This window comes from Parus major, chromosome 19 (assembly GCF_001522545.3).
Source record: "Parus major isolate Abel chromosome 19, Parus_major1.1, whole genome shotgun sequence".
Classification (NCBI taxonomy): domain Eukaryota; kingdom Metazoa; phylum Chordata; class Aves; order Passeriformes; family Paridae; genus Parus; species Parus major.
The window spans coordinates 7,007,683-7,023,644 of NC_031787.1; the positions used below are offsets into that span (position 1 = coordinate 7,007,683).

At 46.4% G+C, this 15,962-nt stretch overlaps 1 protein-coding gene across 2 annotated transcripts; it reads left to right on the top strand.

Moving 5' to 3' along the window:
* The first annotated feature begins 2,335 nt into the window (after nt 1-2,335).
* Nucleotides 2,336-15,333, top strand: PPM1E (protein phosphatase, Mg2+/Mn2+ dependent 1E). Of its 2 annotated transcripts, XR_004499834.1 has the most exons (7): nt 2,336-2,995; nt 7,284-7,483; nt 8,868-9,056; nt 9,542-9,685; nt 9,939-10,032; nt 10,300-11,753; nt 11,911-15,333. XR_004499834.1 is itself a non-coding variant. In XM_033518862.1 (6 exons), exons 1-6 carry the CDS (start codon nt 2,782-2,784, stop codon nt 11,370-11,372), a joined length of 1,914 nt encoding a protein of 637 aa, XP_033374753.1. In that variant the 5' UTR covers nt 2,336-2,781; the 3' UTR covers nt 11,373-15,333. The 2 variants fall into 2 exon arrangements, 1 of the variants encoding a protein (XP_033374753.1); XM_033518862.1 differs by having other exon boundaries at nt 10,300-15,333.
* Nucleotides 15,334-15,962: the final 629 nt, after the last annotated feature.

Consider the following 15,962-nt stretch of genomic DNA (forward strand, 5'->3'; position numbering starts at 1 on the left):
CAGTTTCAATTTGTCAAACTTCATGACTAATAACATTTGAGCATCTAGAACGAGGCAGAGGAATTTCATTTCAGCAGCCAGCAGGTTACACCAGCAGCAGGGTGGAAGCTCCTCCCTGTCCCCAGGGATCCTTGTGATGCTTTTTGGGTTTTGTGAAGAGAGGACAGAACTGCCCTCCTTGGATTGCTGTTTGTGGGATGCTGGTGCTGCTCACCTGAGCGCTAAAAACAGAGATCCCAGAGCTGACTCTTCATTTGTCTTGGTGTAGCAGTAATAAAATGTCCTCAAGAGCAGTTTGCCTTCAACAACTATTTTAAACTTCCAGTGCAATCTGCTGTTCCTTGAAGGGAAAAAGTAATTTCAACTAAAAGTGTTCTGAGGAGCCAAGTGAGAGAAGTAAATGTTGAGTAGTGCTAATCAGGAAGAGGAAGTCATCTGTCTGCATGTGGGCACTTCCCTGCTCACACGGCACAGCCCAGAAACAGCCACGTAAGAAGCTTTGTGATCAACAAATGTCAAGGGCAATTAATTCTTCAGCCAGCAGTTGTTATTATTAGGACAAAGAGTGGCCAGACATAGAAGGAAAGCCTTCAGCTGATTTATTTTCTCTACCTTTCCCCTCAAAATGGATCAGTTGCTCAAACCCCAGTGGTGAACTCGCATGCAATAAGAATTTTAAATTTGCCATCTCTTTTATTTTTTTCAGTAGGAGAGTTTGTATTAGATTTTGAGCACAGAGGAACAGCTCAGGGAAGGCGTTTAGGAAGTCCTCCCCACTTTAATGCTATCAGGATGGAGAGGAGTTGTGTGTTAAGCTGGTAACATAATAATATGTGGGCTGAACTAAACCCACCTCAGACTGGTTTTCTCAAACTTAATTGATGGAAACAAAGCACTTTTAGGCTTGATTTAATACCTTCCCAGAGTTATTCCAGGATTGCTGCAATGCAACTGTGGGTGTTCTAAACACACCTACGCTGCCAGAGAATCAGGAAGGATGTACTTAAAATCCTCTAATTTATCTAATAACATCTTTAGCAGCTTTCTGTGTAGGTTTAGCATTGTAATGGAAATGTATTCTTTGGCTGGATAAAGAACTGCTGTGTGGAACTGCTGGCTCTGGCTGTGAGGACATGTGAACAGCACTTGGAGCTGGGGAGGGAAATACTCTGACCTGCTACACCCCCTGTAAATGCACCTTTCACTTGTGTCATTGGTCTCTGAAGTTAAAATAATATCTAAAATTTCATATACAAGGGTTTTTGGCTCTGGGTATCAACAGACATTATTGTCTCCCCTCCCAGGCCCAGGCAGAACAGAAATTCCTCCTTTCTGGGATATTTTTAATTTGCTGTTTAGGTCCTGAGTCTATTGTTGCCCCAGTTCTTAACCAGGTTCCCTCTTTGCCCATCAGTGGATGCTCCTGGGGGGTTCTTTCTAAGTGACACAAAACAAGTTTGGTTTTTCTGAAGAGTTTCAGCATTGAGCTGGTCAGGGGAAGCCTTGGACTGGAAACAAGCTCAGATTCCTGCGGGTGCCCTGCTGGTAACTGCTGGAATAATTATTGTATCCCAGGCATTGCAATCTCTCCCTTTTCTGGGGAATCTCATGTAACATGAGCAGAACCAGCATCACCACATGAAAAACCTGCTCTTTGTGAGCTAAATAAAGACAGAAAAGAGGAGACAGAAAATCAGCTCCTCCACGTGCCAGAAGCAAGGGATGTCCCGCTGTGTTTTCCTCCGGCTGATCGCTCCTACAGAGGGAACTGGAGCTAAATAGGATCAGAGCCCTGAGCTGAGCTGGGGAGAGCCAGCCCTAAGGCAGCTGATTTCCCCCAGCAGAGGAGCTCCCTGGATGTGCTGCAGGAGCCCAGTGCCCACCCGGGAATTCCAGGGAAATCCTCAGGTTGGATGGGACCCTAAGGAGGTGTGAGTGGCTCCCTGTGTGACTTCCTTGTCTCATAACAATGCTGGACAAAGCTATTTATCGCTAATTTTATCTTTTAATCATTTATAGATTATGTTGAACCGAAGAAATAGGTTTAGGAAGTGTTTGTGTTTATTCCTTGGATTTCTGACTTGGAATTCTGTGGTTGATGGTTCGTTTCTGGACTGCAATTGGCACTGTATCTCTCAGTGACCCTGTGATAGTGGAATAAACACCATTTAATTTGGGATAAACACCATTACCCCAATATTATCTGTGGAAATTGGAAGGTTCAGGCTGTGTCAGCAGGAAACACCTGGAGAAGTTGAGGCTGACCAATGGGAAATGTAAAGTCATAGATAAATTAAGAAGTATTAAATTCCTCTTGAATGAGAGAATGTACATTAAAGTGGCCTTGGTTTGCTATAGATTAATTAACCTTTTGGGGATACCAGGTTTAATTAAACTACAAGTGAGTTAAAGCCACTTCACTCTGGGTAGAAATCATTCCTGAAGGAGCTTTTTTACCTTATGTGCATCAGCTCCCTGTGGGTTAACCTTAACTTCCAGTGCCCCTTAGAGAGGCTTTGGACACTGAAATCTGAGGAATTCTGGAACCCTGACTCCAAATCTTAGGAGAAACTGGACTTGAGTTAAAATTGTACCAGACATATGTAAAAAATGTAGTTGTGTGACAGACTCTGGAGGGTTCAAGCCTAGATTTGAAAAGAATTTTAATAGAAGTTATGAACTGAAACATTAAAACTTAAGAAACAGGGAACAGAGGAGTGCAAGAGGGCAACTAAAAGCCATCAGTGAGTCTGAGGTCTTGCTGCAGGGCTGTGGTGCTGAATGGCAAAGAAGAACTTTGGTGAAAAATACACTCATGTCACCTTGCTGAATCACACTAAAACATCTTCTTGTGGGTTTCTCTTTTTCTTTTCCAGTAATTGCCCTTCTTTCCTGGCCTCTGCTTTAGCCAGAGCAACTTCAGATGAAGTCCTGCAGAGCGACCTCTCGGCGCATTTCCTGCCCAAGCGCGTGGACAACGCCGACGGCATCATCCGTAAGTGTCACCTAAAGGAAGCTGGACTGGAATTCTGGGAGAGGAACATCCCACAGGGATGTGAAAAGGTTAAAGGGGAGCTCACCACCACTGCTGATAGAGCTGGAGGTCTAATTTCTCTGTCAAAGCTTTCTCACCTCTGCAATCACTCTTTTAAGTGCATTTTCATGGCTGTGTCTGATGGTCCTGAATCTCTCTCTCAGCACTTTATACAATGTGGTTCTGCTGGCAAGTGCCAGTTGTCCTCCCTCATCCTTGGAGCAAAGTCAAATATATGTGGGAAGAGATAATTTAATTCTGAATTATTTCAGTCAGTGTGCTTTTTACTATGGCTTGTAAGTTTTTTAAATGGTTTTAGGAAAAGGTAGTATAAAGAGATTTTGTGATTAAAAGGAAGAAAATCCCTTTTCCTCATTTATCTGTGTTGGCTGACAAGATTTTTGCAGCCTTCAGCTCAAGGTCATACACCCTAACTCATTTCAGGGCTCTGCTGGCCTAAATAACCTTGAAAATTGGCTGGATTGTTCATTACAACAAAGACCAATGTTTCTCACATGTATTGACAGGAATTCTGTCATTTAATCTTGAAAATATAGTCCCCAAACCACTTCATCCATTCCCTCCTTTTTTGATTAAAAAAAAATCCTGTAAATTATTCTGGGGATAAGGAAGATCTATAAATCTGGCTCTTCAAAAGAAAGATTTTGCTGTGTTCTCCAGAAGCCCTTGGAAACCTGAGAAACAGAAAAACATGCTCTGGGTTCCCTTTCAGTAGGTATTGCTGCCTCCTCCTGCTGAGCAGGTAAATGGAATAGATTTGTCATTGTTCTGGCTGAGCAGCCTTCATTAATTTCAAATTGAGATCTCTGAAACTTGCATAAATATTTGACAGTCTCCAAGGAAATGTTGACTAAGCCTCCACACAGAATATCTACAGAATTTAACAAAAAAGGAAAAATGAAAGGAAAAAAACCCACCACAAAACCCTCACACCTACAGAAATTGCCATTTAAATATATCTAAGGCTGTAAGACAGATGCAAACATAGATTGAGATGGGAGCAGACTGGAGCAGGCACTAAGAATAGGCTTCCAGATGCAGTTTGTTGAGGTGAATTGTCATAATGAGCATATTTGGAAATAAAATATCCCTTTGCTGATGCAGTGTGAAGTGTTAAATTGTGAGGGTTTAGGGGGAGAGGAAGAGAAGAAAACATCCTCTGGCCTGTAGTAAAGCAACACCTTCATAGAAACCTTGCAATTTCAAATAATCTAAGTGATAATTTTCCAAAGCAGAACATCAGCTCAGGTGTCATAGGATGACAGAATCACAGAATGGTTTGTGATGTTAGAGATCCAGTCCCACACCCTGCCATGGGCAGGAACACCTCCCGCTATCCCAGGCTGCTCCAAGGCCCATCCAACATGGCCCTGGACACTTCCAGGGATCCAGGGGCAGCCACAGCTCCTCTGGGCACCCTGTGCTCCATCAGTGCTTCATCAGCCACAAGTGCAAGGTTTGGCCTAGAAAACCTGAACAAAACTGGTGGCAGCAGCAGCTCCATCCTAGAGACCCTTCCAGGGATCCCTGAGGAGCCTGGGGTGGGTGCTGAGAGATCTGCCCTCAGTGGTGCTGGACAGGGACACTTTAATGCTTTGGAAGAAAGCAGAGGAAAGTGTGGCAGCTGGTGAAAATGGGATTTCTACATCTTCAAGTCTGCTGTTCAGAGTTCACCATGCCCTGATGCTGTTTGAGCTGCTAAAGAATGTGAAACCAAACTAAACTTCGCTGCCTGGCTTTAATATCCAGTTCTATGCCAGTTTTTTTTATGAACCCAGAAAGATTTTTACTCTGTGTAATACAAGGAGACATTTGCCTGATTTGCCTCAAGTTTGAATTTGCTGGAAGAAAAAAAAAAAAGCTATTTCATATTTCCTTAGTGGCACATTTCACTCTGAGAATTGTAACGTGACAAATCATGTCCTGTACTTAGGAGTGGTGAAAGCAGTTCTTGGTGTGCTAGTGGAAAGAAATGAGAAATTCCATGACAGAAGAATGCAAATCATAAAAGAAGGAAGACTGGCTGGAGTCCACACGTGTAGGATTGCAAGAACAGGGGTCTGTTATATTTGGGGTGACCATGTGTTTTTGGATATCTGAGTCACAGGCCATGACTCCTCTCTTCCAGCTGCACTGGAGAGGAGCAAGAGATTTTCCATGAGAACTGAATGATGCTGGATTTCTTTTTTGAAAGGTCAGGTTAAGGACATTTGGATTTGGGGTTTGTTTGTGGAGGAAGAAATGGCATTGTTAAGGAAGCACCAAAGGAGGCTGGATAGCAGGACCTGGTGGTGGTATCAAATTTGCAGGAGATGTCACAAAGCACATCATCATATCCCATTACCCAGTTGTTCCAGGTTCTAGGAGATGGATCCTGGAGATCTCCAAAGACATCTAGAATTCCTAAATTAAGGAAAACCTTGGTCTTGGTTCTGACCCCTGTTGTCACACTGTCCATGTTTTCAACACAGCTTATAAAATATGGCACTAAAAAGCAGGATCTGATTCTTGGTATTCTTTCTACTCTCGTTCTGCCCTGTCATCTTTGGGAGCAGCAATGCCTGAGCTGGATTTCCCACTAGCTGTGGTGCAGCTCAGCATTACTTCCAGCCTTGGGGATTTGGGAACAGCAGGAGGGAAATGAAATTCTCCGTGACACAACCGCAGTGTCAGCTGAGTCAGCTCTGGCTCAGCACGGCAACATTAACAATTGATGAGTAATTTCCAGCTGTGAGGGGGTGGTTTTTATTGTGGTATTTTATTATTCTCCTGTTTTAACCTCACGAGCAGTTACTGATGATGCTGACACCACACACGGTGCCCTGGGAAGGGTGGTGAGGATCTCAGCAGGGTTCACTGCCATCCTCCTGCAGAGCTGCCACAGGCACGTGACTCTGCTGTGTGCCCACTTCACCCCTGCCCAGTGGGGACAAATGGGAGAGCAGAATCTGTGGGCTTTCCTCTGGAAAACAGAACTTGGACACCTCAGGCTGGACGTGTTCCCTCTTGAAATACATTGCCCAAAGAGATTTCTGGTGGCCCCAGTGAGAGCAGTATGGGTGGGGTGAGGGAGCCCCACACTCACAGTGTGGCAGTGGTGGGATGACCCAGTTGTTTCATTTCCACCCCTTGGTTTTAAAGCTGTGTGATCAAGGAGCCAAGGTTCCTTTTGGTTATTTATCCAGTGTATTTTCAGCTTAATGCCTCTTGATTGAACCAACTCATAATCAACAGAGCTGGGACAGTATCTTGTTCCTAAGGGTCTTGGTGTCCTGTCCCTGTAGACCTAGGACAGAAATTTGTAAATGCTGCTTTTCAGGCTCTTCACAGAATTTCTGTGAACCAAGAGATGCTGCAACATTTCCCCTCCTCCCTGCATGTGAGCCCCTCCTCCTCCAGGAGTGATTGGCACTCCTGGATTGCTGCTCTTTAGCTTTGAAGATCCCTGGCTTTGGTGAGCGATCATGAACAAAGAGATTTCGATGTGTTCAGCTCTGATGCTGACTTCCTGTTTTCCTCTCCTGAATTTCAGAACAAATGTCAAGTGCCTGAGTTTTCACATTTTAAAATGACAGTTTCTCAGGAGTGACAGTTCAGCATTTTCTTAAATTTGAGGCCTTTATGGATTTCTCATTTTCTCACACAGATTTCTCTGGCACAGCATTGTCAGGAATACAGGAATAATAGAAAATCTGGAAATAGCTAAGAAGGCACCTGTGCAGTGCTGAAAGTGCACAAAACATCTTAAAATGGCTCTACTAATTTCTGCAGATTTTTTCCACTGTCTTGCCTCAGCTCTGCAATGAAATGATGTTTAGAATAGGGAATTTGGTCCAAACCCAGTGTGTCATTGTCACAGAGGGTGGGTTTTGTAGGTGGCACCCCGTGCTATGACAAAGTCAGAGCTGCACCACTCTGGGCAGGGCCACGCCAGGGATCCAACACTTTTTGTGCCTTTTATTTTCTCTGCTGCTGCAAATGAGCTCCCCAAAGGCACAGGAAAATGTTTAAGTTAAAAAGACAAACAAACAATGAGCTGCTTACTGATGAATGCTGATTATGGTGAGTTTGGCTCCCTCTTTTCATGCATCAGAGCCCAGAATTTCCCTGCTGACATCAACTGCTTGGCTAAAATGGTTTTGTTTCATCTTTCTAATGTATGCAAGGGAGAAAACTCTGACTTAATAACACTCTCAAGGCTTTCATTTGTGGTTTGTGCCTTCCCCAGAGATCGAGACGGTGAAGTTGGCCCGTTTAGTTTACAGCAAACTGCACGAGATCTGCAGCAACTGGGTGAAAGATTTCCCCCTGCAGCCCAAGCCCCACCGCTACTACGAGACCTCCATCCACGCCATCAAGAACATGCGCAGGAAGATGGAGGACAAGCACGTCTGCATCCCTGACTTCAACATGCTCTTCAACCTCGAGGTGAGCACAGAGCACGTGGGAGACACAGATTCTGACATCAGTGGGTTCCATCCTGGGAAAGCAGGAGGTTTTTCTACCGAGGAAGTGAAAGGTGATGGACCTGAGGAGGGTGGTGTTCACCAGGTCATCTCACACTTCATCTCTGAAGGCACTGGGCAGCTGGGGGTGGGTCTGCTCTGCTTTTCAATCCTCCCTCTTGGGAGGAAGAAGCCAAAAGCAAAAATAAGGAAATTAAATAAAAAACCCAAAACAAACCCAGAACTTACAGAACTAGGGGGTGCAGCTCACACACTTCCAGAAATGTGAGTAGTTTGGTGGAACTAGAGCTTGTCTTCCATCAATTTCTTGATGTGGCCATTGGTCAAACACTCATTCTTGCTCTCCCTTAAGATATAAAACTGGACACTGAGGAATGGGAAGTAAAAGAAAATGGCAATAATTTTACCTTAAGGATCAAATTGCTGCATAATTTCTTCTTTATTATACCCTGTCACTTTAATAACAATCTTCTGCCCCATCCACTTTCTTACCTTTAAATGATATTAATGCAAACAGAGGCAGATGTTTCCTTTGCCTGTCAATTGTCAGCTTTTTTATTCCAATTTGTGTTGGAGCCCATTACCTAAAAATTACAATGTGCAGATATTCCAGTCACTGAGCTGGCTGTCAAGGTTGAATTGGCTCTGTCAGTGGGTTGGTGTTGTGTGTGTGAATAGGCACAGGAGTTGCTGTCTCCTGGTACCACGTTGTTTCTCTGAACAGAGGAGAGGAAGCTGAGAAAACTGCCTTGAAGATGAGTGATTTTGCTGTATTTGATTTGTGAATGTAATCACAATTTTCTGATGAGAGAGCACATGCAGTTTTTTTAAAACACAGGCATTTAAGATGATATGTTTTAGATTTAAGGAAAAAAAGAAGAGTGAAAGCAGAGGCTGGCTGGCTTCACATTTTAACACTACTGGCATTTTATCCCTGGTGGATTCCAATCATGATGTAGGCTTCATGCAAACTGTATTGGATGTTCTTCTCTCTCTGTGGTTTTTGCAGTCACAAAATCTCTTGCACAATTTGATGAGAATGGCACTTCCTATTTGAGTTGTGTGACTGAGCTGTAACAAATGGGACCTAAGGAGCACTGAGAGCACTTCACAGGGGATTCTGGCAAGGCATCTCTTGCACTTTGCAGGTAGAATTCAACAACAAGGTGCAAATTTCCCATTGATGCAAGTGCAGGTGGTCAGTTTGCTTTTTCAGTGGAAATTCTGTCTCTAATTGCAATTTAATGAGGACAGCACAAATCCCAGTTCAAAGCTTTAAGACAATCCAATGAGCTGTTTGTTTTGCTTTCACCTGAGATTTTTCCTCCCTGTGTTTCCACTGGCAGGACCAAGAAGAACAAGCTTATTTTGCAGTGTTTGATGGTCATGGAGGAGTGGATGCTGCCATCTATGCCTCCATCCACCTGCACGTGAACATGGTCCACCAGGAGATGTTCCAGCACGACCCAGCCGAGGCTCTGTGCCGAGCCTTCCGCGTGACCGACGAGCGCTTTGTGCAGAAGGCAGCCAGGGAGGTGAGGGACTCTGGAAGCATTCATTAAATCCTGCCTCTTCAGAGAGGGGCTCCAGGCACAGCAGAATCAACACAGAGCTGTCCATGCACTGGTGGCTTTCTGTCCATAGCTTCACATCCCATAAAAATGTCAGCTCCTGCTTCTCACAGCTTCCAGCTCCTCTGAAGGATGCTGCTGGCATTCCCACACTCACCTGCCTGCCAGGCTGTCCTTGGGTTCACTAACACACAGCTGTGCCTGTCAGTAGCAGGAGCAGCCCCAGCAGTGCCCAGCTCCTGGCAGGTGAGTCCCATGCCAGGGATGTCATGGGGCACGTTCCTGTTCAGACAGGTTGGCTCCAAGGGGCTGTTAGTGAGCACTCGTAGCTGTAGGGAAAGCACTGCCTGTTCCTCCCTGGGAATAGACTCTGTGCTACAGTTTCAACATGTTCTGTCCCCGAGTTAAGGAAGAAAATGCTTTGAAATGGAAATGTATTTTTTTTGCAGAGCCTGCGCTGTGGAACCACCGGGGTGGTGACTTTCATCCGAGGGAATATGCTGCATGTGGCATGGCTGGGGGACTCCCAGGTCATGCTTGTGAGGAAAGGCCAAGCTGTGGAACTGATGAAACCCCACAAACCAGATCGAGAGGTGAGATGGGCCTGTCTAAACAGCCCTGGGCAGTGACCAGCACAGGTACCAGCGTTGGGGGAGCGCTGCCATGTCAGGATCTCCTTGAGCAGCAGTGCATGTTCCACTTAGCCTGGTTTGTTTGGATCTGTGTGCAAATCCTTTGTCTCATGGGGCCTGCCATGTCTGTGAAAATCCAGATATTGATGGGAGTGTTGAGTGTGTGATGCAGCTCTGACTGCTCTGCCCAAACCTCTCTTGTGTTGCTGTTCAGGATGAGAAGAAGCGAATCGAGGCCCTGGGTGGCTGCGTGGTCTGGTTTGGAGCCTGGAGGGTGAATGGGAGCCTCTCTGTCTCCAGAGCTATTGGTAAGAGAGCCTTCATTCCTTTTTGAGACTTGCTTTGCTGTTTAACTATAAAATTTTAATTTTCTAGTCATCAAAATCTGACATACAGCTGAAGATAGACCTCTGAGCAATAACTTCTATTTTTCCCCCTACAGTCTGAGGGAGTAGTTTTCAAATAATTGCTTTAACTTGGGGTAAGAGTCATTGGCTCCACACTGAGTTAATAAAGGGCTGCTGGAAGCTGTGGCTGCAAACCCACAGTTGTGTTTCTCTGCTGCTCTTCCACAGGAGATGCTGAGCACAAGCCATACATCTGTGGGGACGCAGACTCTGCCTCCACGGTGCTGGATGGCTCTGAAGACTACCTCATTCTGGCCTGTGATGGCTTCTACGACACAGTCAACCCCGATGAGGCAGTCAAAGTGGTGGCTGACCATCTGAAGGAGAATAACGGTGACAGCAGCATGGTAGCACATAAATTGGTGGCATCTGCTCGGGATGCCGGCTCCAGCGACAACATCACTGTCATCGTGGTGTTTCTCAGGGACATGAATGCGGCGGTCGCGGTCAGCGAGGAATCGGACTGGACAGAGAACTCTTTCCAAGGCGGTCAAGAAGACAACGGGGAAGACAAGGAGAACCATGGAGACTGCAAACGGCCGTGGCCCCAGCACCAGTGCTCAGCACCTGCAGATTTAGGCTATGAAGGACGAGTGGACTCCTTCACTGACAGAACTAGCTTAAGCATAGGGTCCAGCGTTAACCCCATGGATGATCAAGGCTATTTAGACCTGACAAAAACAGAAACTAGTACACCTCAGAGTGCCAAATGTCTGCCACCAGTCCAAGCGTTTAGTCCTGGCATACCAAAGAGTGCGGGTTGGATCAGCAGCTCCCCGGTGAAGAGCGAGTCCCCGGAGCTCAGCGTGTCCTCGGGCTGCGGCCGGAGCGATCGCGGGGAGGACGGGCAGGATGCCGCCCCTCTGAGTTCGGCTGCTGCAGGGCAGGGCATCTACAGGGTCAGGGGTTTATCCCCCGTCTTCTTGGGGCTGGAAGATGAACTGTTCAAATCCTTGGGAAAACGAGCTGCGTTCCCTCATTTCCGGCTCTGCAATGGGAAGAGGCGGCGAGGAGCCAGGCTCAAACCAAAGTTTCACACGCTGCTCTGGGCTCACGAGCCTTCCCAGGGAGAAGGATCCGGCCTGGCCTTCCCTGCCCGGGGCCGCAGGAGCAGGAGGGCGTTGGCCCGACCCTCCCCGTGGCGGAGGCTGCCCAGCCACGGCTCTTACAGCGAGTGTTTGATGCGAAGACAAAGTCATTGTATACCAGACCCACACCTTCATCAATGCTGTAAAATGTAACCACTCCCTCGTGTTCCCCCTGTCAGACTCCCAAAGTAGACATTCCCAAAATAAAACTGGCATCATCAGAAAGCGAATAAGAGGTGGGCATTTCCGAACTGTACTCCAGTCCCCTGCCGAGCTCAACCCCTGTGTAAATAGATCTAGGAATTAACCAATGTAGTTGTTTCAATCTCTAACAAAGTTTGGTGGTGGTGCCACCCCCAGCAATGCCGCAGCCGCCCGACCACCCGCACACACGAGTGTCCAGCCACATCCAGCAGGGAGAGCCCAGCAGCCGCTGCACGTGGACAGACAACGCCAGGGCACGGTCCCTAAACACGCAGAAGGTTGCACCTGCCTGAGAAATGTCTGTGGAGCAATACTCAAGGAACGATCTGGGTTAGAACTGCCAAATATTTTCAGAGCGGGGGGAAGTTTCCATAGAGTCGAGGTGTGGGGGTTTTTTTTGGGTTTTTGTTTTTCTTTTCGTGTTCTGCTTTCTGTTTATTCCAGGTGAGCGTTAAGATGAATTAGAAAACTACATCCACTTTTGCAGGTAGACGACTAAAAGCCATACAGGGTTTACCAGGTACCTTAGGAATGGACACACTAAGCTCCTGCTGCTCTGGTCTCAGACTCCCATCGAGGTACAGACTCATAATTTACTTTTTTTTTTTTTTTTTCCATGTAATCTAAAATGCAGAGTATGAAGAAAACTTTTCTTGCAGTTAAAAAAAAAAAAAAAAAATCCTATGGCTGGAGGTGCAGTGTAGGGAATTTCATATCTTTCTGGTGCTTTTAGTGGCATTTTTCTCATTTCTCAGTTTAGGAAATTGTTCTCAATGAGTTGAACATGATTGTGCTTAATGCTTTGAGCCAACCTCTTCCCACCTTAACTTCATCTCAGGTCTTAAAAGAACCCAACCCGTGGAGGTGTCCAGTCCCACCCTGTGTCCCCGCACAGATCAGGAGCTGTTGGATGAGCTGTGTGGTTCTGGTGAGGATTCCCAGGTGGCAAAGGCAGCATTTCACATCCAGTGGCAGCAGGAAGGATGCAGCAGCACGGCTGCCACGGGGTGTGCTCAGGGTGTGTAGGGATGGATGCCGGAGCAAACCAAAGGGGATGGAAATGTCGAGGAGGCAGCAGAGCAGGGGCTGCGCTGCAGCTTCAGCAGAGAGGGCGGAATTCAGTGCCTGGGCAGGGCTCTGCTCCGGCTCCCCCGGCTCCAGGAGGGCCAGGGAGGAACTCAGCTGCCCTTCTTTGCATAAGCAGCGGCCACCAGCCCCTCCCAGCTCCCGAGGTGAGGTCACACCCTTAGGGGAGCCGCTAATTGGGACGTAAATGAGCGGCCGATTCCCATCAGCTCCACTAAGTCCAGATCCCGTTCCTACCTTGTTACAGCGATGCACTGGGAGGAGTATGAATAAAGTTAGTCTTCATAGGCACTTAGTGAACAATTCATATCATTTTAGCAGTAACAATAGCAGTATTAGTGTTTAGCTAGAATTTGCAAAGTATTTTAATATTAAGTAGTCAAGAAAATGATTCAACACGGCGAGATGGCGAGGCTTGAATTCTGCCAATTTCCGCTGCTTCTCTCTTTGATGCACTATTTTAAAAGCAATCTGATGAACAGCAAAAGGCTTTGTGAGCAACCAGGAGTTGGAGTGTGGCTTTAGATTCCTTTGATCTTTTTCAAACTTTGTTTTAATCTTATGGGATCATTGGCTCTTATCTGCCATCTTATTCTGCCTTAGCTGTTGTCAACGTTCTCTTTAGCTGCAGCTTCTGTTCCAAGTCAGATTTACCGAGGAAATTTGAGAAACCATGAAATGGTAAAATATGCAACTCTGGGGCATCTCTGCGGTGCCTTTGTTTTAAATTATTCACAGTAATAATGACTCACTGAAAGTCCATCTTTAGCTGACTGTCATGTTCCAGAGAGAAAGGTGGTGTAAGTGCAATTCTTGATGTGAGTAAATTAGAATGCAAACCCATCACGGATGATAAAACTTCTTCCCAGTCTGCAGGAGCAGTTGAAGAGCACTGGACTGCATGTGTGCTGTTTTGGGAAGGATCTAGCTTTTTTAGGTGTGGATTCATAAATGGTAATTCTGCGACTCATCCCATTTATCTTGCTAGGAGAAAAAAAAAAAATCCACCATCATAGTTGCAGTGTGGTCAGGTAAAACCATTGTATAGATAGAGCAAGTGTTCATTTCTTCACTAACTGCATATTTATAGAGTAGATAGGAACCATTTGTAAGGTAAGTCCTTTAAAGTTCTATAATATTAAAAGTAGTGGTTATTGGTCTGATTATGCTGCTCTTGATTCTACACACTAGACAAAAAGCAGTGCTTGTGAAATGCAGTGTTTTCTCTTAATGCCACTGGTGATAGGAAGTAGTTCCTTCAGTTCAAACTCCTGTGCCCTTATCTGCTGCTTGCTGACGTAAGCAATAATCCCTCTCTAATGGTATCTAAGTGTTCTGTATCTCGTACCTTGATCGTCTATCTGGTGACAGTGTAAAATATTAGGCTAATAGAGAAGTATCTCATTGTATTTATTAACTGTTGATACTGAGATTCAGTCTGTGACCTGTGTTTTGTATTTTTATCGTGTATCTTAGTGGTGGTGAAAATTTGTACAACGAATCTTTCCAATAAAGAGCTGAAGTATCCCTTTTCCGCGTTCACACAACCCCGCATCCCTCTCGGTCGACGTGGTGACCGTGGTTGCAGAACCAGGAGGTGGCAGTGACAACATGACTTTAGTTTTGTTCTGTTTCAGTTGTGGTGGTTTTGAGGAAGGGGCTCGGGGCTGGTTTGCCTGGAGCCGCTCAAAACTCGCTCGTAAGCTCTTCACTGTGAGCGCCGTGGGGCTCCCGCGCCAGGAGGGGCCGCGGTGCTTTTCCAACCCTGAGGAATGTGTGCGGTGCAGAGAGCAGAATAGCACCAGAGCAGGGAGCTCTTCACCCATTTTCCATTTGCACTAGAGGTGGGTGGAAATGCACGTGTGGAACTTTTCCTTACCTAGAAGTGCCATCCATTGTCCTTGCGAGTGAAAACCGTTCCGTAGCTGAGCTGAGCGCGGTGGCGCCGCGGCGCTGGAGGACAATGTCCAAGCAGACTTTAACTTACACCACGTTTCTGGTGGTGCATCATCCTAGAAACTCCGCCTGTTTTTGGAGCACTGTGTGTCAGTTGTCCCATGGGCAGATGAGGCACGAGGAGTTGTGTGCATAGACATGGCTGCTGTAGTTCAGGTCCACTCTCTCCTCACCAAATCCTCCCCACCCCAAGATTCTGCGGGAATAAAGCAAAATGAGAAAGATTGGTCTAAATTAGGGGCTGTTTTAGCACAATTTCACTCAGCACTTGGTCACATAAACAAAGCCATCCAAGGGGATACTGCAGCTTTGTTCATGTCTGTAATTTAGGGCAATCTTTCTTTAATTCACATCCTCTTTGCGACAGGAACAAAACTTTCTACCCTCGTATCATGTGCAATAATAAGGAAGCATTAACACGACCTCGGGCTCCGATGTCCGCGCCCCTCCCCAGCCCTGGCACAGCCCTTGCCAGCATTAAAGACAAACAACCCCCACCTGTCAGGGTCTCGTACAACCCTTGTGTCGTGTCCGCTTTTTCCTCTCCTTCCCTCTGAAGACACCTCGGGATGAGAACAGGGGAGGTGGCTGAGCTCACCCCGAGTGCTGCTGCTCGTGGCCAGCCAGGCACGGTCTCAGCTCCTGGGTGCTCCTGCTGACCTTTCTGTAGCACCTTGTCCATGAAACATGTTCTTGATGAAGTGAATAAATTCAAGCTAAATCATGTACAAGCGTTGGGACTTCTCCATTTTAGAGTTTCGTTCTAACCATGTATTAGTCATGCATATTTTATTTATGAAAGCTGTTTATACAGGAAAAACTGTTGAAATTTTACCAATATCTTAATAAAACAGTAATTTAAACCACACTCCAGATAGTCTGGTTATTGAAGAGCTAACAAAGGCAGCAAGCAGCTGTGCCTTTAGTGTGGTGAAAGGGGGTTTTCTTTGTGGGATATGGAACTGGAGTTACTCTGTCGAGCTCTGGCTTCCATGTGGCTGCTCAGGGCCCATTGTGGCCAAAAGGGATGGGGCTGTTATGGCACAGCCCAAGGAGATCAGTGTCTTCCAAGCCCCTTTTTCCCCCCCCTGCTCTTTCCAAACCAGCTCTGAATAAGCTTCCATAAAAGGTGAGCAAAGCAACAGCTCCTCTCTCGCCCCTCCAACAGCTGGGCAGCAGCTCCAGAGCAGCCCCTGTGCCTCAGTGGTCATTTCCCCTCACTGGGAGTAAAGCAGAGCTCCCTGACCCCGGTACCTGAGCTGTGTGCAGGGATCACCACAGCCCCAAACACTCACAAGGCACCTCCTGGCCCTGGCACAGGATCTGCTCCCTCTGCAGCTGAGTAACAAAGCAGCTTGGGGGAAAACCCCACATCCTTCTCCATTCCTGCTTGAATCAAGGAGATCTAAGCACTTGGTGTAGCTTCTACAAATAGAATCCCTGAGGGATTTAAGTGCTTTTCACTGAATAATTAAGGAAAAAAGTGACAGGTGGATG

What these genes read in the sequence shown, in the direction of transcription:
- PPM1E (XM_033518862.1), top strand. Translation starts at nt 2,782, where the DNA reads ATGGCAAAGAAGAACTTTGGTGAAAAATACACTCATGTCACCTTGCTG. An exon ending in TGCAGAAGGCAGCCAGGGAG is followed by an intron (nt 9,057 to 9,541) that starts GTGAGGGACTCT and finishes TTTTTTTTGCAG; the next exon opens with AGCCTGCGCTGTGGAACCAC. An exon ending in CCCACAAACCAGATCGAGAG is followed by an intron (nt 9,686 to 9,938) that starts GTGAGATGGGCC and finishes GTTGCTGTTCAG; the next exon opens with GATGAGAAGAAGCGAATCGA.